We start from the raw sequence: 23,411 nt of genomic DNA on the forward strand, positions 1-23,411 counted from the left end.
TCACGAAAAGGCCCATTGTGTGTTTGTCATTTTCCTTCTACGTGCTTTAAACACTCCCCATCACAGAAGGAGGGGGGATTCTAGGTGGCTGCCTCTGTCGCTCTGCCCAACCTCCAATCAGTGAAGCTAATCAGCCTGAAGTGGAAACACCTGTGTAGGTGTGCGAGGCCAAAAATACACCCCCTCCCCAAATAAACACGTTTGAATTCAAGCCAGAAAATCAAGTGTTTCAAAAGGTTTTAAGGGAGATGATCACTTTCCCTCTAAACTTATTACATATTTTATTTTAGGGGTATTTAAGTTGACATTAGTAATATTGCCTTCTTATTAACCTTACTCATTATATTGTGTCACAGGAAATGTCGTTTCTTTGACAACATTTGCCCAGATAATCTAGTTTGTTGTAGGAAAGAGTGCAGGTGAAGGACGCATGGTTGTCATGGATCTTTCTTTATAGCTCTGGCCTTCAGTAATTCAACATTTTTTGATTCTTGACCTTGCTCACAACTTAGCATGTTATTGATAGACACACAAATAAATGACTCGTTATTTCAACAATAGGTCATGCTTTACCACAAAGCTGTTCTTGAAGTAACCTATATATATATACAGATATATACAATTAAAAATGTTATTGGTGCTTCAATCTGTAAAGACACATTTATAGCAGGGCACTGAGTGACGTACTTGGTACTTTTCAATTCCTTCTCTCATTTTATTTTATTTTGTGCATTGGTACTGCTGCACATAAAATGTGCCCGGTGGTATCGTAGTGTGCCCTACTTTCTTAATTTGAACTCACTCTTCTTTCCTGCAGGTGAAGGAGAACCTCCTGTCTTGTAAGATGCTGCTCCACTGCAAAAGGGATGAGCTGAGAAAGCTGTGGATAGAGGGCATCGAGCACAAGCACGTCCTCCAGCTGTTGGATGAAATCGAAAGCATCAAGCAGGTGCCTCAACGGCTGGAGGCCTATATGGCAACCAAGCACTACCTTCATGCCACAGACATGCTGGTGAGTAGACCAATGGCCAGAGACGTGGTGGTGCAGGAGCCTCTTTGTATGTGTGAGATGTCCAGATTTTCAGTTATGCAGAGAGACAGAAGGACGGACAACATTTTTTTATTTAGTTTGTAAGCAATAAGAAAGTGAGAAATGTGAAAAGCAACAGGCAGTCTTGTTTTTGTCGTTAAAGGCCGAGTGGGAAAACGTCTTGACGTACTTTATGGAAATGCAACGGGGCATAACCGAGGCACCTTCTGAGACCCACGGTGCGCACAGTACACGTACATAAAAACCACTGCCTATGAAGTGTTAATGCTATGATTGATTTCCTGGCACCTCTCATTCCTCTAAAGAATAATTTCCCAGCTTTATCAGTCCGGTGGGTGGAACTCTTTGACTACAATAGAACAGCATCTAAGTGCAGCCAAGGCGCTGCAGGTGTGAATGTTTGCGTGTGCTCTTGTTGTTTTGATGTGTGTTTTGCTGTATGCTTGGCAGGGGAGCTGAAAGGATGGTATTGAGGCATAAACGACGGGGCTCTGTGATCCCTCTGCTCCCCTCCTTCACTTCCTCTTCCGCTCTCCTTTCTCCGTCACACCCACACGTCTTCCCTTTAGACTTTGGTAATAATTAGTTTGCTGAAATGGGGTTATCTGAAAAGGACGGGAAAATAGAGGTACCATGACCAAAAGACCACGACGAATCTTCTATTGGGGGTGGAGAGAAGTGGAACTCCATTCAACCCGTGCTCAGTCAGAACAGCGTGTCTTGAAAGGTAATGGGAAGTTCAAAGTCAGTTGGACACTTCGACTCTGTCTTGCACACTTCGAATATGCTTTACTTGATCACGATAGTGCACTTTTGTTGGTATGTAAAAAGCCTACTTCAAAAGGAAATTGTACACGCCTCTGTATATCAGAATGCAGTTCATGAATACATAATCTTTGGAAAGTCCACTTTCCATTTCGCCACGCCTAAAGGCTGAACAGGCAACATTGGAGAAACTAGCAAGAGTACGCCATATTCAAAAAATGATGAGCCTAGTTTTGCCAACTCTTATCCAATGAAAGTAGCACCAGCTCCAAAAGTCACTGAATTCAGCAAGAAAGTCGGCAAGTACAATCGATGTCATGTGTACAGAATGAACAACGTAACAGAGTTACAACACATTCAATGCATATGACAGAAATCATTCATATAATGAGAGTAGTGGGCATTATAAAAAGGTCACAACTACCAAAAATAACAGCAGCAGTGAACATAGAATAATAACGATAATAAAAAGCAGTGATGTTATTGGCAATGCAACTAATATAAAAAAATAATTTACATTTTTATTGATCCCACACTGGGGAAATTCTTCTCTGCATTTGTCAGGAAAAATCAAAAGTTATGAATTGACGTGATGAACTAAATAAACAATGACATTAATTTCAGTACATGCATACTGGATACTCGGTGGATGTTGACCTTGAGCAAGTTGATGTTTGCATTTCATGTCATTTCCTTTCTATTGTTGAATAAAAGCTTCAAAATGTTGCTTTTCTTTGAAAAGGTCAATACAGAAGACGCCTGCCTGGTTCTGGTGCACATAAACTGGTTAAATGTCTTTAGTGTGTATTGAAACCTACGTGAGGTGGGGGGAAAAAGAAGAAATCTCCCGATACAAACTTGAATTAAATTTGGCCAAAAGATTAATGTCATTCAATATGACAATTAGGTTTATTTGAAATATATATTTCAGTGCCCTGGACACACTCCCTATGTGTCGCGCCACTGTAGCATCGTGCTGCCTGCGTCGCTTCTCCGAGAGTCCCTGAAGTGTTTACTCCCATCACGCTGTCACTCATTACTGCACTCATCTGTCAGATTAACGACTCCCTTGTTTTCACTTGTGCCTTCTGTTGCTTCTTCTCTCCTCTTATAATCCATTTCTACCCCTCTGTTATTCTTTCTTGAACAAAAAGTTGTGCACGGTGTATCTTTGTTATTATATTTGCTGTGTAGTGTGGCAAGAGTATAGACTAGCCGGGAATACTGGTCCTCGCCGTCTCTGTCGCTCTCTCTCTGTGTGTGTGTGTGTGTGTGTTTTTAGGATTCCGACTATGCGCTCCTTCTGCCATTGAATGGCATTATTGGACCCCATGGGTTTGGTTAAAAAGAGACTGGCTTTGGTTTCAGAAAATGTCCTCTCCTCTTCTTCGTCCTCTCATTTCCCTTTTCCTGTCATGTCACAAAACCCAGGTGCACCCCCCTCCCTCCCTCCCTCCTCAGAGCCAGTGATGACCTGTCATACTCTCCCCACTATTCTATCCTTCTCACGATATCTCTTGCTTGCTAGCAAATTCACGAGAGGCTTCCTATCCCTCGTTACGCCGACAGGACCCCTAACGACGTTAAGCAGCCCTCCTCTGTCTGCCCAGCCCAATGGTAATGAGATTCCCCCCCAACACGCACCGACACTTAAGTGTTAAATGATTTACAGTCATACAATCATACACATATAGTCATACACAGATACATCTGGGAGGTGTATATCTACACACACACACACACACATAGGAGAGGCAAAGTCTTGCAGGCACGCCGAGTTATTCTATTAAACCAAAGGGGGCTGATCTTGCAGCGCATTAGCTCATCTTGTCACTAATGTGTCTCTCATTTGCATCAACACACACTTGACCCATGCACTCTGCTCAGCGCCCCCCCCCCCTCGTCCCCCACCACCACACTCTTCTTTCCTGCACTGGCCATTCAAATATTCTTCAGTGATATCATCTGGCCATGACTGGTCTCGAAAAATAAACACAGCAATGCACATACATACACATAAATACACACATACAGACTGGCCCATTTTGTTTAACGCCGTTAGTATTTATTAATTGCAGACATGACGCAACCGCTGCTTCACGACGAGGGAAGGAATCAGGTTTTGGGAGGAACGGTATTTTTCACAGACCGTACATATATTAGTATGTATATTCATAGGTCAATTAAAAACAAGATGAATGATAAAGTGATTGTATTAAGAGTGTATTCAATCCATTAACACTGCTTGTAGTGAGTGCCATTGAACTGGTGGTCCCCGGTTCAATTTCAGGCCGGGTCTCTTTGTCACGTTTCCTCTCTGCTGTCTTTTCTGTGGCTTTCTAACATCCAGTAAAGACAAATGCCAGAAGAGAAGCTTCAAGATATCGGTCGCTGTCAAAGTGGAAGTGTCCAGCTCGGGATAACCTGTGATTGTTGTGTTTTCATACATGCAGGTGTCTGCCGTGGAGTCCTTGGAAGGCCCCCTGCTGCAGGTGGAAGGGCTGGGAGACCTGCGCCTGGAGCTACACAGCAAGAAGCTCAACATCCACCTCGTGCTCATTGATGAGCTGCACCGACACCTCTACATCAAGTCCACGAGTCGTCTCGGACACAAGAACAAGGACAAAAATGCTGCTCGCCTGCCAGGGTAGGCAGTCTTTTACTTGATGGTCACCTCTTTGGGGGTCCACATGTCCTCACATGAATACAAATGTGAAAAGAGGACCTCATTCTGCTCATAACTTGATTTGGCCAGTGACTTGATTGAGCATGAATGAAATACGTGGGATGAGTGTTTTGTTATGGCTTCCTTCACTGTGCAAGGACATACAGTGTAGTGCACTGTAGCATGACTAGTGAACACAAATATCACTGTCGAACTTTAAGATACAGTACACAGGATTCGTACGGTCATGGAAAAGTCATGGAATTTTAAAATGGTGATTTCCAGGTCTGGAAAAGTCATGTAATAAACTAAAATCATAAAAGTTTGGGAAAAGTCATGGAAATTTGTTATAATCACGTGTTCATTTACGCCAAGTTTGAAATAATTAATCTGTTTTTTAACCCTCCTGTTACCTTTGGGTCAATTTGACCCCATTCAATGTTTAATGTCGGTGTTCTTTGGGGTCAATTTGACCCCAGGCTGTTTTTCACTGTGTCAAACATATAAGAAATATCAACTTTTTTATATATTTAAAGGGCTATTTAGGTCAACAAACAAACATAAAGTACCTCACACTTAAACTTGGAAAACAATATTAATTCTAATAATTTTCTGGAGGTTTTAATTGCTGGGGTCAAATTGACCCCGAGGGTAAAATATGTCAGTAAATATAAAGGTAACAGGAGGGTTAAACATTGAATGGGGTCAAATTGACCCTAAGGCAACAGGAGGGTTCAAGAAAGACGCTCAAAATATAAGCCAGCGATAGATCTCGATACGCAACATTTTCTACATTTTTCATGCTTCTACCGAGATTTCAGTTTGGTCATGGAAATTTGGTTTAAAGTCATGGAAATCCACTGGTCAAAATGTGTAAGAACCCTGAGTACATATTAGAGATGTAGTCGTATCGCATTAGATTGTGATCCCTTTGCTAATATCCCTGTAAGATTTGCCATAACTGTAGTTAGCCTTTTATGGTTCCACACAACGAACATTGAAATATGTTTTTATCTTTTTTGTTAGTGTTATTACTCATATTGTAGGCCATGTAACAGCGACGTTGAACGAGTTGGTTTGGTCTAAATGCTTTCCCTGTTTGCGTATCAAGTGAAATGTAGCCTTTAAAGAAGCTTTCTTTGAAAAGTTCTGACTGTGTAGTTGTGTAACCGTTATCAGTTTGTCCAATGCTGGGACAACCTGCCAATTACTGACCGAAACAATTAGACCATGTGCGACGTGTTGTTCCAGTTGTTTGTTGTCCCATGTTTGTTCTTTGTGCTGCGGAGTTCCAAAGAGACGGACCAAAAACACATCATCATTTATTGTAAAGAGGATAGCCTCACTAATTCAAATCGGTTGGTGTACATTCACTCCGAGTCATGATGTCAGTTTATAAATAAAACGAGAGAATTCAAAACAGAGAGTTGACTGCAGCCACTGGGGCAATAACAAGCTACGCCTCCGCGACCCGAGAGCCGGCTTCTTCGTTGCGGCCGCATGACTTATTAGGGATAATTTGGCAAAATGACTTTGATACGCTGCGGATGCTTAGAGTGTTGTTTGCACTTTTACATGTGTGTCTGTGTGTGAGGTGCAGTAATTATGCTGCCGGTGGTTTGGTGAAGTGATTTATTACCAGGTCCTGGCCTTCCTGTATTGGGTTGCCCCGAACAACAAGCCGGCCTCCATACACCCCGCTCACTTAGCAGATGCACTGTGTTTATACAGCCCAATTTAAAGGGCCTGGATTGCTCCCACCTCCGGATTAAGGCTTGATAAATGGCTCATTGGAAAGCAGCACCAATCCCACCCAGAGGTGCCCGGCTTATTCGTTAGAACATTAGATTGTTTTTGTTGGAGAAGGCTTCGTGGGTGCATTTCTGTTAGCGCATACACCTTTCTACGTGTATGAAGGAAGCTATTACTCTAGATGTTTCGAGTTAATTTGAGCCTATTCCTTTCATACAGTCGTAATATCATGATTGAGTAACGTGATTTATTTGACCCCGATAATCACCGGATCCCTGGATTGTTCTAATCTCTTCGCAGCTCCACGGCCAAAGACTCGTCTCCAGCTCCTCTGTTGGATGTCAGCGGCCTGTCCACCCCACGCAAGCTTTTGGATTCATCACAGTTCAGCACACCTGGATCCAGCAGTGGTATGTATGTTCCCTAGATTTTTAGCAAGGGGGACTATTTGTTTTCAAAATGGCAGATGGTTTGCTCTGCATTAAATTGCGTACATCGGAGGAACTCCAGCGGTGAACACATCAACAACGCAGTGTTGTTGCTTTCTTTGGAGAACAAAGTGTATGGATTTCAGTTTGCAATTTTACTTTCACTGTGAGATATCTTTAGTGATAATGAAGTCATAAGCATCATTCTCACACATACACACTCCTACTATCATAGAATGCACCAAAAACTGCACACACACACACACACACCTATTTGCAGTATATGTCATAACACCTCCAACCATGATCATAATAAACATTTCCCTTGCTCGTGTTATAATTATCTTGTCCTCCTATCTCTACTATTAGTCACCCAGCATCTCTGTCATCACAGCAGGCAAACGGCATTTATTACGCTCAAAATGGTCACCGGCGCTTTAACAGGGACTGATAATGCCGACTATAACTGTATTCGTGTATGAATTCTCCCTTGGTTGAGGCGCGTAGAGTCGGCACTGCATTCCTCCCCGGCAGAGAACACAGAAACGCAAACAAGGAGATAATGAAAAAAAGTTAATCCTGCAATAACTTGGTGTTTCTGAGTTTTTATATTAAGCCTGGCACTTTGCTCCACCGCCCACTCTTGGCGTTCTAAGTTAGCGAGTTTCTCCTCGGCTCTGGCAGGCAGCCGTACGCCGTCCTGTGCGTGTACCACTCGGTCTCCGCGAAGATATCGGCTTATTGCTGCCGCCGCCTTGCTACCTTAACCATCCCCTTGGCATAAATCAAGTTAAATTTTAGCAAATTATCCTGTGAAGCAATGTTTCCCTGAAAGCAAAGATGCGCGGAAAGCATTTATTTCTATCCAATGGTAATCCAATTAAACGGATGTAGTTCTCTCTGTTGTTCTCCATCTCTGTCTCTTTAGCTCTTATTGCACTGACGGTTTATCTCACCTAGACCTAGAGTACAACTATCATTTCAGTTATGTATCTCCACTTCTCATTATCACTGAGTTTACGACCTTAAACACAATCGAATGTACCAATCACCACACATTCATAACTAGAACGGGCACTCGGTAGAGCGCATACCTTCGCATATCACAAGATTGGGCATTGAATTATGAACATTTTAGCATTAGTTGCATGCCAATTGGATAAAAATTACCGTGCTATGGTAAAAAGAAGATTTTGACCTTTTCATGACCTTGACTTTGACCTTTGACCCGATCGATCCCAAAATCTAATCAAATGGTCCCCGGATAATAACCAATCATCCCACCAAATTCCATGCGTTTCGGTTTAATACTTTTTGACTTATGCGAATAACACGCATACAAATACACGCCGATCAAAAGATAACCTTCCGCATTTTCAATGCGAAGGTAAGAAACATTTGTTTAATTCATGTAAAAAGGTAAACGCTAAACCACAGTATCGAGCTTGCCATTTTGTCTAATAGCATAAGAGCACCTCATTTGTAGCTAGTAATTGTCATAATTATTACACAATAGTTGGAATGGGGGAAAAGAGGAAATACACCCAAAGTCCATTAACCTGCCATAAACATTAACTCTCTTTACGCACTTTGATGGGAATTGGACGTCCCTGTCGAATGGAAATTAGAGCATCATTCCATGCTGTCACTCTCAATCTAGCTGCTAATGTAATGTATGTCTGATGGATGGAAGAGTGGGAATGGGTGATATAGATAATAGGAAAAGGGGGTGTGTGTAAGTTTACACAAAGTTAGATAGAGGTGGAGAGAGGGAGAGAGAGAGAGAGAGAGATCTTGAATCTTTCTTACCTTATCTTTCCACATCTTGTAGATGTACAAAAAGATGTTACAAAAACATGCAACATTTGAGTTGTCTCTCAAAGGACGTTGTCTTTGGTCTTTGAGCACAATGGATCAAAACTCCCAACATAAAGAAAATGGACAACAATTAATTTAAATGTGTTCAATCCTCTTTTTACAACTGTCCATTTTTTAATAATTCAATCCCTATGACTGTAAATATTTAACCGATGTGTCTCGATGTTCTTTCTTCAGTGCGTGAGATGCAGCTGGACGTGCGGGACTTGAACCAAACGGACCTCCCCGAGGTGGATCCAGAAGAGAACAGTGCTGAGTTCATGGGCATCCTCATCAAGGTAGATTTGTGAACGCCAGACTTGCTGTGAATTAGAGAATCTCCTCACCGCTGTTCCATTACACTCGTGTGTTCTACGCTTTTATTTCATTCCTCGCTTCAAGTGATCCGTTTCAATTGATCGTCCCGTTTCTCAAGGCTCTGGCCAAGCTGAAGAAAATCCCCGAGACCATCAAAGCCATAATGGAGCGGCTGGAACCTGAGCTGAAACAGATCGTCAAGAGGTCCACCACCCAGATAGCAGACCACGCATACCAGAGAGGAGAGAACTTGGCCCAGGAGAGCCAGCCAAGGTACGGTCATTATGGGCAGGAGGAGGAAACACACACTTAAGGAGGAAGGCACTATTTTGAAATGTCAAGGCTTCCTGAGCGTGGACCCTTATTCCCTGAAGGAAAACTAAAGGTTAATAGAAGAAAATAAATGAATTAGGAATGGGAGATGCATGGAGTAGATAGCCACAAAGAGGAAACTATAAGTTATTTGTAACTAATTGGTACAATCAGCAATGTCTGCAGTTTAAACAACGCTATGCAGCTAATGTTACGACTAAAACAAATAACTTAATAAAGCTGCCACCTTTAGGCAAGAGTTTTACAAAAGCAGCTTTTTACTCATTCTTCTTTCTTTCAATCATTTTATTTTAAGTTTTTACAAGTTACACCAGACAATCAAAAACGAATAAATACAAATTACAAAACAACCAACTATATCAGACGAGGAAGAAAAAAAAAAAACATAAATCATCATCTTCCATATTGAACCAACTATAACCATCATTCAGAGTCACTTGGGTCCCAAGATTGCAAAGCCTCTTCTCATTCTTCTGTAGTTCTAGTATTCACATCTGACTCAGTTCCAGAGTGTCATTAAGTACAAGGTGGTGCATCTCTCCTGTGGTTGGTGAGGTGTGTTCATACTAACACAGGACAGCAGTTTATAACTACGAACACGGCTTGGATTGGTCACCAGATGTTTGCGACTCATGAACTCGCAGGAAGTGTTTCCGGTATGTGTGCGGCTGACAGTGAGGGCAGGAGACAACCTGTTGCCGTCCCAGGGCGTTCGTAGTCAGACAGTCAACCAGGTATGAAACCCAGTGAAGACGAGGACTGGAGGAGCACCCGCCTCAGACCATGAAAACAGATTCTCTGCTGCTTTAAACCTACACACACACACACACGGCTTCACACCTGCCGTAGAGGACGGCTACATTTTAAAAGCAGCCACACCAGCTCCTGCAGACTCGGGGAACACCGGTCTCAGTCCACTGATCCCGAACCATTTAAGAGGAACGTCTTGTTTTCTGTCAGGGATGTTCTCTCCGGCCTCGTCTGCCTTCCCTCTCCGCTTGCCTGCTGAATCTCATCTGACCTCAATGTAGCAGGCCACCGTGGAGCTCATTGCCGGCTCGACTCCTTACAGATTGTTTTAAAATTGCCTTCCTGTGTGTAAGTGTGTGAGTGCTTAACGCGATGTTCGCGTCGGAGCGTTCGCATTTGGGGCGAACACTTAGAGCTCTGTGTGTGTGTTATTGGATGCATACGCACCTTGTTCTGCCTATGTTCACTTCAATTTAAAGCCACGGCTTGTTGCCATGGAAACGCCAACCAGTGTACCACTTGTAGGGAACAACGGTCCCGCATATTACACACTATATTTTATCGCACTGCAGGCAACACTTAAGCACTTTCCGGCCTATATGGCGGCGTGTGGCTTCCTCGTGGAGGTTTATGGTCTTATTTGCTTCCTCTGTGATCGGCCTCAATGAAGTGCATTTTCATTTCCAACTCCTTTCACTAGTTTTAGTGAGATGCTCCATACAGGTTCCCACTCCATGCAGCAAAGTTATTATCATGCACCACTGATCTGTGAGTCGTTCAGTTTAATTTCCATCAAAGCAGTCCTGTTGAACTCCCTTTTTTAATTTTGCATGAATGAAAAAAGGCTCATTTCTTTTTGCCTTTGTGTTTAGTGGAGACGAGATTTTTAATCCCTGAAGAAAGAAAGCTGATTTTTAAAGTGAAGAACTGCTTGAATGACCCAAAAACATTAATACAAAGTATTTTAAATCCAATTTAAAAACAAGAAAAGCACATTGATCACGAGATAAATTGCTTGTCTCTTTTATAAATGTTCTTCTTCTGCATGTTCAGACGAGGGGTCTTTGGGAACGTCTGAGGGACCAATGTGTGTGATGTGTTTCTACTCTGTGGATTTGTGTATGACAGCGGGATGACCTCAAAAGAGGTTCTTTACACCCCGACATGCTGTCATTTCTGTGGCAGACAACCAACCCAATGATAATTTATTCAGGACACTATCGTTGTCCTCAGAAAATGACAGACACACACGCACAAACACACACACAGTGCCGGTCAGTTAGTCGGGGACTGTGCGTAGACGTGTGCGCTCCCTGCTGTCTCGTCCGGCTGTTCATCAGCAACGTGTGTGAGTTTCGATCCTGAGGGGAAATGAGAAGTGAGGCCTCAAAGAACAGACACTATGGATTAGGATGGCCTCCACTGGGAGATAATGAGGAGGGCGAGGCTGTCTACACGTGTGTGTGTGTGTGTGTGTGTGTTAGTAAGGTGGGAGGTACGGAGGAGTGTGCTTAGAAATGAAACGAACAGAAGTGTTGACGAGGTCAGAGCCATACATTTTGTGTGTCCACTTCTAGGAATGCAAACATGACCAGGAATTGTTTGTCAAATAGAGAGAGGGAGAGAGAGAGAGGGGAGGGAGGAGAGAGAGAGAGAGAGGGGGAAGAGGGGAGAGAGAGAGGGGAAGAGGGAGGGAGAAAGAGAGGGAGAAAGAGAGGGGGAGATAGGGAGAGAGAGGAGAGAGAGAGAGGGGATAGAGGGAGAGAGAGGAGAGAGAGGAGAGAGAGAGGGGGAGAGAGAGAGGAGGGAGAGAGAGGGGGGAAGAGGGAGAGGGGGGAAGAGGGAGAGGGAGAGAGAGAGGAGAGAGAGGAGAGAGAGAGAGGAGAGGAGGGAGAGGAGAGAGAGGAGAGGAGAGAGACAAGAGAGAGGAGAGGGAGAGAGGAGAGAGAGGAGAGAGAGGAGAGAGGAGAGAGACGAGAGGAGAGGAGAGAGAGGAGAGGAGAGAGGAGAGGAGAGAGAGGAGAGAGAGGAGAGAGAGGGGAGAGGAGAGGAGAGGAGAGAGGGGGGAAGAGGGAGAGAGAGGGAGGGGGGTGAAGAGGGAGGGGGGAGAGAGAGAGAAGGGGGGGGAAGAGGGAGAGAGCGAGAGAGACCTTGGCATTTTGCTCCTCTCTTCGTCTAACGAACATCTTCCGTTTGCTGAGTTATGGCTCATCGTGATTTGTTCCTTCTTTCCTCTCCATTAATAACATTTACTTGCAGCCAGTGTCGTGACAGACAGCTGACCCAGATGCCCCCGAGTGAAGCATCCATCTCGCCTCTACATTATCCCGATACCTTTCCAGGAAACCTTGGCCACTTCACAAAACCTTTAGCACGTGTTCCTTCCTTGCAGAATTCATTTGTATTGACGTGGTATTAATGAAGGCTCTCGTGTGCTTTTGAGTATACTGAATAGATGCTATACTTGCTTTTTTGGAAATCTCAACTTCTTGACTTTGGAACCGTGAACTTTGATTCTGGTTAGCAGTGCTAAAAGAACTTTCGAGCTGTTGTCAAACGAAAGGCGAGAGTACTGAAGGACAAACAGGGTGGCTGTTTTTATTTTAACTGTCGTATGACTCCACTAGAATAAAGTGGACACTCACGAGCACGACTCGACTAATGTAACCTGTGTTCCCGCTTTACTTTGAAAGCTTTGTCCTTGGCAGAAAGCAGGTACAGCAAAAGTCTGCATCAGAGCATTAGTGGAGATCAAGCGACGGAGAGTTTCCAATCCAGAGTGTAGCACTCAGATCAAGTGGAAGGTCTTTTTGGTTTTGGCTTTGCTCTCTTCTTCAGCCAGAGCCATTTACAACTAATGAGAGTAGCTGTGCATTTGAGTCCATTTCATGCCACTCAATACTTTTTCTCAGAGCCGGCTCCGGCGCTGGGTTGTTACTGTCGGAGGAGTCGCTGCGAGTAAGTGCTGAATGCAAAATGTGAATGGAAACGGGTAACTGAAACACCCTAATTGGTGTAAATGTGAAATGCAATCCGTAGGGATTTGTGGGAAGATTATCTGAAGCTTATTTTTCTTTTTCTTCTTATTATTAGTCAGATGTAGAGTCCGATTTATTCATCGCCGTTTTAGAATTACCACTATTGCGTAGGTACGTATGGTTGGAATAGCAATAATCTCTATGCATCCAGTGAAGATGTAAAACAACAAGTACGGACTGTGTTGTTATAAATCTTTCGGATGCCGTTCAGCATGATCCTCTTTGCTTCTCTGCTGTTTTTAAATTGGCAATACTGTGGGGTGTGGAGGCTTTTTATAGTCTTTGTTTGTGATCACAACATATAATCTGTTAACTGTCGCACCACACTCTTAAGTTTTCTCTCTTTCTTATCATTAAACAGGGGCCTAATTTGTCGGTGGCTTTTTGTTTTCTTCTTTAAGAAATCCAAGGTCAATGATTTGATGTAGAAGTTGTGCATTTTCCTAACTAATAAATTGTCGAGTGAACGTTGTGCCGACTTCCCAAACGAATGTGTTCCAAAAGGGGAAAACAAAGAGTTACTTCCCATCACTTGTCTAACTCCTCCCCCTTTCCTCTCCCTCTGGCTCCCTCTACAGGCTGCTGCTGGATCTGCTGGAGCTGCTGTTCGATAAGTTCAAGGCGGTGGCCCAGGCTCACAGCGTGGTGCTGGCCCACCTGCAGCGGATCGCAGTGCAGTGCACCAGCGGCGCCTACGAAGAGGGCATCAAACTGTACGAGCAGGCCGACGTCTCCGCCAAGATCCAGACGGTGCTGCAGGTCAGACATGAGCGTCAGTGATATGTAGAGGCGTGCTCATGTGCTCGGAGCATCGAGAGCGCCGGAGATGTCCAATAAGAAATCAGTGGTGAACAGCAACCGCTATACAGATTATACAGGAATCAAATGTTCGTGGGGACACAAAGTTTAGGTAACGCACAAAACAAAGTTTGCTATGTCTTCCAGTCCAGAAGATTATAATATAATTACCTTCGCATTGAAAATGCGGAAGGTTACGTTTTGATCGGCGTGTATTTATTTATTTATTTGTATGCGTGTTACTCGCATAACTCAAAAAGTATTAAACCGAATCGCATGAAATTCGGTGGGATGATTGGTTATTATCCGGGGACCATTTGATTAGATTTTGGGATCGATCGGGTCAAAGGTCAAGGTCATGAAAAGGTCAACATCTTCTTTTTACCATAACGTGGTCAATTTCTATCCAATTGGCAACTAATGCCAACATGTTCATAATTCAATGCCCAATCTTGTGATATACGAAGGTATGCGCTCTACCGAGTGCCCGTTCTAGTTTATTTATTTGTTTGTTTGCATGCATGTTACTCGCATAAGTCAAAAAGTATTAAACCGAATCGCATGAAATTTGGTATGATGATTGGTTATTATCCGGGGACCATTTGATTAGATTTTGGGATCGGTCGGGTCAATGGTCAAGGTCATGAAAAGGTCAACATCTTCTTGAATCGCATGAAATTTGGTGGGATGGTTGGTTATTATCCGGGGACCATTTGATTAGATTTTGGGATCGATCGGGTCAAAGGTCAAGGTCAAAATCTTATTTTTACCATTTGGCATGCAACTAATGCCAAAATGTTCATAATTCAATGCCCAATCTTGTGATATGCGCTCTACCGAGTGCCCACTCTAGTTAAATATATGTGAGGAAAAACATGGAGGATCTATGCATCAAGCATACTTTGATGTTTGGCATTATTCTGTTGCTAACTTTATAACATTAATACATTAAACCCTCCTGTTACCTTTGGGGTCAATTTGACCCCACACAACTTGTACGCATCGGTGTTCTTTGGGGTCAATTTGATATAAAAAATATGTACTTGGAAGTAATATAAAGCCATTAAAACACCAAAAAGATATCTTTCCAATTTGAGGTAAATAAGTGAGATTTTAATGGTGATCTGCACATATTTCGCCATAGCCATGAACAGGTATTCTGGATGTATCGGGTGGGGGGGCTTTTTATTTAATGGGCTATTTAGGTAGTCAACAAACAAACATAAAGTACCTCACACCTAAACTTGGGAAAAAATATGAATTCTAATAATTTTCTGGAGGTTTTAATTGCTGGGGTCAAATTGACCCCGAGGGTAAAAGATGTGAGTAAATTTAAAGGTAACAGGAGGTTAAGTGTCGGGCCATATGGAAGCACTGCCCCTTGTTGTTTGTTTTGCCTTCCCTTGCTGGCAAACCCCCAGGATTAGTTTTTTCATCCACCGCCATGGAGATTTGTTTGTCATTGATTTATTTCCCGCCCAGCACTCGTCTTAAAACATTGATTTAATTCACCTTCTCTCGTAGTAAATAAATTCGCTGAGAAACTGGCAGTGATGTGATGGATGGCAGAAAGAAAGAAGTTGCCGCAGAAAAAGACAGGGGAAGCTTGATTAATTTAAGGTTCTTTAATCGGTGTGTGTGTGTGTATGCCGGGGTCTTGTTTGATTGGCTGAGGAGACGAGCAGCTGTTGCTCTCAATGCTATCGGTGTGCGTGTGTGTGTGTGTGTGTGTGTGTGTATGCCACCTATGTGTGCTCATACCCAAGAAAACAGCTTTTTCCCTTCTGCTGCTACCCTGTTAGTTGTATAATGTTTAATTCATCACATTTTCTGAAGCATCTCTCATGTCTATAGCCACATTTGAACCAGCCTGGATTTGTTTTATAGGTGGTTCTTACTGAATTTCAACAGGCATTTCTCACCCACCCATCACATAGATGATGTACATACCTACACAAGATGGATAAGAACCATATTTTTAAGAACTTGATTTTGATCGTGATCATTCTTTGCCGCCCTCTTGGAAAGTAAACTTTAATTTGCTTGCTGCTCTACTTTCTTTCCTCTTTGATTGTTGTTATGTACGGCAAGGTCGGTTCTTTCTCTCCACAGCCCAGTGTTTTTACTTGTCTTAAAACTCCCCAAAATGAATCCCCTGACAGAGCGCTGTTGCCTCGTGAAAAAAAAAAAGGAGCCCATCTATTTCTAACTCGCACTCCAGCTTCTCTGCTTCCAATAAGTCGATTTGTCTTCCCCCAGCTGGCATGCATGGATCCATACCTGCACAGGAGTGTTGAGGTGTGTACAGTACATGTGTTTCTGAGGGTGTGATGTGCTCAATGCAGCTACACGAGGCGTTACGCCATCCACTCTCTCCTGTCTCTGCCATGTGAGATAATGTAATCTCTTGATTAGAATACTCATTACGTGAAATGAGGTTTTCTTCTTCACTCACTCGTGTTATTATTTCCTGACCGATTGTATCGATATGAAAGGCCCTCGTCCATTCTCTCCCGCTCTCCATTTCCCCCAGCTCCTTCCTTCCTCAGCATCGTTCCAGCTGTCTCAGGATTGCAGTCTCTCTCAATTTCCCAAGACCTTGCACACGCCCCTCCTGCTCCATGTAATTTCCTCCTTCATCTCATTATCTTGCTTTCTCCTTCTCTCGCAACTCCCACACGCCTGCTTCACCCCCTTTGTTTAGCCCACTCTGCCCGAGCGACCCGCATATCAGCAATGAGAGAATTTGAATTCCTACAGCTCCCACAGAAGCTCTGTTAAATCGTATCGGAGGCCGAGTCCTTATCTCACCTCCTGAGACCCCAGAAGGGGCAGGAACCCTCTCAACGTTGGTCGAAGTTTGCATACGAGCTTTGTTCGTCCCTCATCATATCTTAAGTTATACAGTCACTACCTTTAACAGAACTTCACTATCGCGCGCAGAATACTAATAATGAATCGCGATACTTCTATAATTGGAATGACGGCTTCAGCAGAAGAAGAAGAAGACTATCTTTACCTTCGCATTGAAAATGCAGAAGGTTATGTTTTGATCGCCGTGTATTTATTTATTTATTTGTATGCGTGTTACTCGCATAACTCAAAAAGTATTAAACCGGATCGCATTAAATTTGGTGGGATGATTGGTTATTATCCGGGGACCATTTGATTCGATTTTGGGATTGATCGGGTCAAAGGTCAAGGTCATGAAAAGGTCAAAATCTTCTTTTTACCATAGCGCGGTCAATTTCTATCCAATTGGCATGCAACTAATGCCTAAATGTTCATAATTCAATGCCCAATCTTGCGATATGTGAAGGTATGCGCTCTACCGAGTGCCCGTTCTAGTTGTTGCCTGTTTTACAGTGAAATCACAGCAATCCCTGCTTGTCTTGCACCTCTATCATACGCCAGTTCACATCTTTGACACACGTGCAGAAATCTCTTGGTAGGTGTATTTTCCTTCTTTTGCCTTCTTTTTTTCTCTCTTCCTTTCACACTTTGAGAAGTCGAGAGACCAAATTGACCTTTCCACATCGCGTACCAGCAGATGGGTGCAGGAGCCGAGAGAAACCCAGGGTGCCCCAGCTACAAGGCCTTGGCAGAGAAACGCCGTTGGTCACCGTGTGACTGAGGCCCAGTTGGCTGAGATCGGGCTGTAAGCAAACACACTTTCAAAGTCAAGATTCATGTGGTGGTTCTAATCCCCGATCAGAAATGCTGGCGATGCTTCTGCTGTTAATTTGAGTGTGGAAGTATTGATTCAAAGCAGAGAAGGCTCGATGATAATCAGCAGTATTGATGCTGTAAGGGCTGTTTTTGAGGCTTTCTGTAGAGAGTGTGCGTGTGTGTGAGTATATCTATTGATTATTCACACCATTATTGAATTTACATTTCTAAGTGTACACCCCCTGCATGCCTTTGCCACTTCGTTCCCTATATCCATGATTGCCTTTTCCCTTTTTCCATCAGAAACGTTACAGTTCTTCAAAGCACTCGGTTATATCAAAGGAATCACAGTGACTGGAAATGTGTGTGTATCCAGAAAGGATTAATGTGCTTCTCTGTCCCCTTAAAACACACTCCGTTTACGTCTGACGGTCTGTAATTCTGTAAGTAAATGTTTGTCAAAACAACATTCGGTGCCAAGAAAGAAAATCTACAATTTTCCTTTTTTTATTTTAGAAGTTTATTTCAGGGACAACGTACAAAAAAACATTAGTCTCCGAAGAGAAAAGATGCATTGCACTAGGTTATAGCTTTTGCTATTTTACACCTCCAGTCCCTTGTACATACAATATAAAACAATACAAATAAAACATACAATGTAGAACAATACAATGAAATACGTACGATAACATTAAAAATAAAATAGAAATAAAAAAACCCCTACGGTCAATGAGCCTATTTACACAGGGGCCAGAGGCCCCAAAGGTTGATTATCGTCATGCCGCCCCCCCATTGAGGGTACCCTACTGAAAATGGGAACATGATTGACTCGCTAGCAACTGTCCTTTCAGGTGAGCTTTGAAAGTGACAATTGAACTGCACCTCCTCATCTTTTCTGGCAGACTGTTCCACTGAGTTATTGCTTTTACAGAAAAAGATGACTGTCCAAACACAGTGTAGCGGAACGGTTTAACGCAATCAAGTACTGACACTGTTCTTGTAGCTCTGATGGAATTTGTAGGACGAATATGTACAAAGTCACACAGTGGTGGAGGTGCCAACCCATTAATGATTTTATAGACCTTGAGTCATTAAGGAGATAAAAATCACAAGACGTTATGTAATTGGGTAACAAAGTTCATCAAATATCACAGTTCGTAAACCTCTCTGGATTCTTCATTAAGACCACCCAGTGGGGGGGTTATTTAATGTATGTTTGCCACAGAGTGTCGCTGGCTCCTGACGTTCATCACCCCTTGACCTTGTCGGCCGTTCAGTTCGAGGCGTGCGAGTTTGTTAATTAGCTCGGCATTTGCGCACACTGCAAAGATTTGCGACCGGCCGACTGCTCGCCGTGTCCGTTGTCTGCGGCGAGAGTGACTAGAGTGCAAATCACACTTTTAATGAGTGGCTTCCTCTCTGCAGACGAAGGACTTTGAGCCTGCGTAAAAAAAAAAATATGGATAGATGCTGGCCATCTGCCTCGTGGCGGAACGGATTTTAAAATCACACGTCATCAGAGAACTGGAACCTGTGTATGTATTAACATTTTCCACTGTAGCCAGAGATAAGAAAGCTTAAAAATAAGGAATGAAACGCGAGACGTCGGCACACCTGTCTCTGCGTTAGAATTCACTCGGTGGCACTAACCAGTTGATTCCTTTCCCTGTTTGGAACGGTGGTTTTTTTCCCACGCTTTGAGGATTCCGTTAACACCAAACTTCCAAACTTCTAATATCGTTTTAAAATTTTTTTTTATGTGGTTCCGATCTCATTACTCCTTCTCGATGTTTAAAAAAATATATATATATATTTAGTCGCCCTTTTAACTTTTTTAACTTGCCGAATGAATCCTTTCATTGCCATAGAGTAACCGAGACAAAACTATACACATATATACCGCCGGCTTAAATATGCGGCGCCTTCTATCGGCTCATCAACGGAGTGAAAACGAGGCGAATTGAACTGCCAGAGAGCAGCCAGAAGACAATCATCACTTTTAATTAGATATGAAGCGCAGACATCGCTTCGTTGTTCTCGCCCCAACGTTTTAATCAATGTGTCACATTTATTCTGCCTTCCGTCATATTTACATATCGCCGGAGCGCCGAGAAGTCTCCTTCTCGACGGTGAAGTCTCTCGTCTTTCAGGCCCCTCCCCCCCACACACATATATTGACTACATCAAACCACCGGAGACCTGTAGACTTAATCACCTGCTCATGTATGTTTTTGCAATCATTTCCTTGACTTGCACTTAATGACCGTGACGCCAAGGAGGACAGAATATCGTGTCCTCCTCCTCCTCCTCCTCAGCAGCAGTAGCGTGTATTGTTTTAGGGACGAGCCAGCAGCTCAGTTTTGTCGGGAGAATTCAGTGCTCGGTTTCATCAATATTCTCACATACTCTTGAGATACACGGTGCTGTTTTGATGACAAATACAGGGTTCGTACGGTCATGGAAAACCTGGAAAAGTCATGGAATTCTAAAATGGTCATTTCCAGGCCTGGAAAAGTCATGGAAAAAACTCAAATCATAAAAGTTTTGGAAAAGTTATGGAAATGTTGTTATATTCACATGTTCATTTACGCCGAGTTTGAAATAATTTATATGGTTTTTTTTTAAAGAAAGACGCTCAAAAACGCACAACATTTTCTAAATTGTTCATGTTTAAACCGAGATTTCAGTTTGGTCGTGGACATTTGGTCATGGAAAAGTCATGGAAAAGTCATGGAAATCCATCGGTCAAAATGTGTAAGAACCCTGCAAATAAGTCATCTGAAAGGGTTCTATGGTACTTAAAAATGCTTAATTGTATTTACTCTATGGTTACAATTAATCTAATTCAGCAGATAAAGGTTAGTCACGACAGTCTCACAAAGCAACAACAGATGCTGTCAGGCTGCACAACAAACTGCAGAAGATCGCTAGAGATCCTGGCAAACTGCACTTTACTCAGCACTTTACTTTATTTTCCCCCTGTATGTTTAGTTTTTAGTATTTAATTTAATATTATTATTTTCATTGATGCTCTGATGTGCACCGCTGCTATGATTTTTGAAATTTCCCCACTGTGGGACGAATAAAGGAATATCATCTCATATCATATCTAGGGCTGTGAAACGATTAACATTTTTAATCGGATTAATCACAGGTTTTTGTGGATTAATCATGATTAATCACATATTACCGATATTCTCGGTATATTTTGTGAGAACATAGAGATTTATGACAAAAGACGGATATATACATTTATACATTCTTCTATACAATGGTGCTGCAACTCAGCAGTTATTTAGCAGTTTTCTTCCATATGGAACATTAATACATCTTCATCCAAAACAGAATGTTTAACCCTCCTGTTACCTTTTGGGTCAATTTGACCCCATTCAATGTTTAATGTCGGTGTTCTTTGGGGTCAATTTGACCCCAGGCTGTTTTTCACTGTCAAACATATCAGAAATATCAACTTTTTTATTTATTTAAAGGGCTATTTAGGCAGTCAACAAACAAACATAAAGTACCTCACACTTAAACTTGGGAAGCAATATTAATTCTAATAATTTTCTGGAGGTTTTAATTGCTGGGGTCAAATTGACCCCGAGGGTAAAATATGTTAGTAAATGTAAAGGTAACAGGAGGGTTAAACAGAACATTTTTCTCTTGTTTGTCAACCATTAACTCCACCATGATGCAATCTAAAGGTGGACAGATTGACAAGTGACTTTTTTTTTGCTCGGTCCCGATGCGCGCGCACGGAGCTCTGTGGCGCGAGACGGAGATCGATAAGTGTTAACGCAACGCGTAGAGACAGAAATGACATGCTGCTGTGGAGATACGATCAACAACAGACGTTTAGTTTAATAAAAGAACAAAGACGTGCTCTAGAGAACATGTCAGGGGGCGGGCCAATCTTTTTAATGTCATGCGATCTACCGACACTACGCCGCGATCGACTGGCAGGTCGCGATCGACGTGTTGAGACCCTGATCTACAGGAAGTAGAAGTCGTCACAAGGTTTCCGGAGGTGAACCTGCGGAAGGATCATTACCGATGAACAGACCGTCTGCATGAGAGCGGACAGAGTTCAGATTGAAGTGGTGTATTGGAAGCTCATTTTGCAAGTGACTTTTTTTCGTCCCGACGACCAACAACAGACGGATTGAAGCTCATTCTGCGCATGCGTTAAATGCGTTAAAAAAAAAAAACTAGTTAAACCTGTAATTGAATTAACTGAGTTAACGCGTTATTTTTCACAGCACTAATCATATCAAATTGACTTTGAACTGGAAGGAGACCAAAGTGGTAGAGTTCACATGTCATTTCAACCAATCTATGGTGAATAGTATTATTGCAGTGTTTTAGTGTTGTCTTCTTTTCTCAGATAAATAGAGAGAGAGAAAAGATCCCATAGAAACAACAACATCAAACCTTCTACTATTCCTCTTCCCTCTTTGTTTCCACCAATAAAAAACAAAAGAAAAATGCAGTGAGACCACGGACGTGAACACGCGGGCACATCTTTTCTTCCCGCGGCAACAAGATAGCCTTCAAAAGATTGACTGGACGCGGTGCGCTCCAGGTGGGAACCCCCGCTGGCGAGCGGCGCTCGGTGCCGCGGGAGTCGTCGCGGCCGGAGCTCCGTCAGAACTTGTGAAGGTTGTTGGAAGTTTCTGGAACACAATCAATACTGCACGAAGAACACTTTCTTCGACAGCCAAGGACACTGTGGGCTTTAACTTCAAGCCAGCGGCCAGAGATATCCGTCAATACGTTTTGTGAGGAGACTCCAGCCGGGGGATTTAAAGGGAAAAACAGCCGATTTCAATAAAGACTCGAGACGCGTCGAGATTGAAGAGGACTTGATACGAAGCGGAGGACGGGGATGCGGAAAGAGAAAATGAAGTGATACTTATTTCTTCAATTTTCGCCAATCGACTGGAGAGTTCATCCAATGAAGTGCTCACCTGCAGCGCTTTAAGTGGCGCTCTCCTAATTGCACTGATGTGCTGGGTGGTAGGGCCCTAATGGACACAATGGAGGCTGAGGATGCACTTTCCGGGGGACATCAGGAGAAGACGAGAGTGCTGATGATGAATAACAAAGACAGACTTTGCAGAAGCTTCCCCCCCCCCCCCCTCTTTCTTTATTGTTAATAGAAGTCGGCGCTCTGTGGACTGATTCGAGGTTGGGACGAGACCCAAGACGTTCAAGTGGCGGACGAGGTTGATTGGCTGGTTGATGGATAGAATTTTCGTTGAATAGTTGGCGGTGGAAATGATTTTCTTTGTTCGGAGAGCTCTCGAAAGAGATGTGAGTTTTGCACTCGTACACACGGGCACCCAAACACACACACCGGAGCCTGATTATTCACATCTGTACATCCATTGTTTTACAGATTCAGATGAATATGGGGGGGGGGGGGTTAAGGAGGTTTGACTCCTCCTCTCCGGTTTCTCTGTCAACTCTTTGTTGAAATTCCCTGAAATATGGAAAGAGAAATTACTTTAGTTTTCATCTGGTACTACCTGCATGTTCCCCTGATGTGCGAGCCAGTTACGTCCGACGCATCAATGCTCCGGTCTATTTGTTTGAGTTTCGATAATAAATAGTTTTGGAGGCTATTGAATAAGTTTAATTTGGTAAAGTGTGTAAGTGGGCTGTTTAGCATTGATGTGACGCCGTGGTAAACTCTTTGTCTTCCCTCTCTCTCGGCCTGTTGTGTCTCCATTGTCTCTTAATTACACTTTTGCCTACATCTTTGATTCGGTCTAATTTCATCTTTTTGTGTCATATCTTTGCAGCACAATTCTCTCATGTCATTTTTTGTACACAATTGTAATAGTTACTTTTACTGATTCCTGGTTGTCCTTATTTTTGCCACTTCCTATACGTTCTTATGAGCCGTGCGGTCGTACACAGGTGACAGTAACAGGATCTCGGCCTCTTTGTTGCATGAGTAATAGCAGTTTTAATGAGATTTCATA

The 23,411-nt window shown here is 43.0% G+C and overlaps 1 protein-coding gene across 1 annotated transcript in view; it reads left to right on the forward strand.

Moving 5' to 3' along the window:
* The window catches only part of exoc4 (exocyst complex component 4), a 111,012-nt gene that overhangs the window by 2,317 nt on the left and 85,284 nt on the right, over positions 1–23,411 (forward strand). Inside the window, exons 3-8 of the mRNA XM_056424727.1 lie at positions 818–1,012; positions 4,270–4,463; positions 6,534–6,643; positions 8,717–8,817; positions 8,955–9,109; positions 13,536–13,716. Of these exons, the coding sequence (XP_056280702.1) occupies positions 818–1,012; positions 4,270–4,463; positions 6,534–6,643; positions 8,717–8,817; positions 8,955–9,109; positions 13,536–13,716 (936 nt within the window). The remainder of the gene's footprint in view (positions 1–817; positions 1,013–4,269; positions 4,464–6,533; positions 6,644–8,716; positions 8,818–8,954; positions 9,110–13,535; positions 13,717–23,411) is intronic.

The sequence above is a fragment of the Pseudoliparis swirei genome, chromosome 10 (assembly GCF_029220125.1).
Source record: "Pseudoliparis swirei isolate HS2019 ecotype Mariana Trench chromosome 10, NWPU_hadal_v1, whole genome shotgun sequence".
NCBI classification, from domain to species: Eukaryota; Metazoa; Chordata; class Actinopteri; order Perciformes; family Liparidae; genus Pseudoliparis; species Pseudoliparis swirei.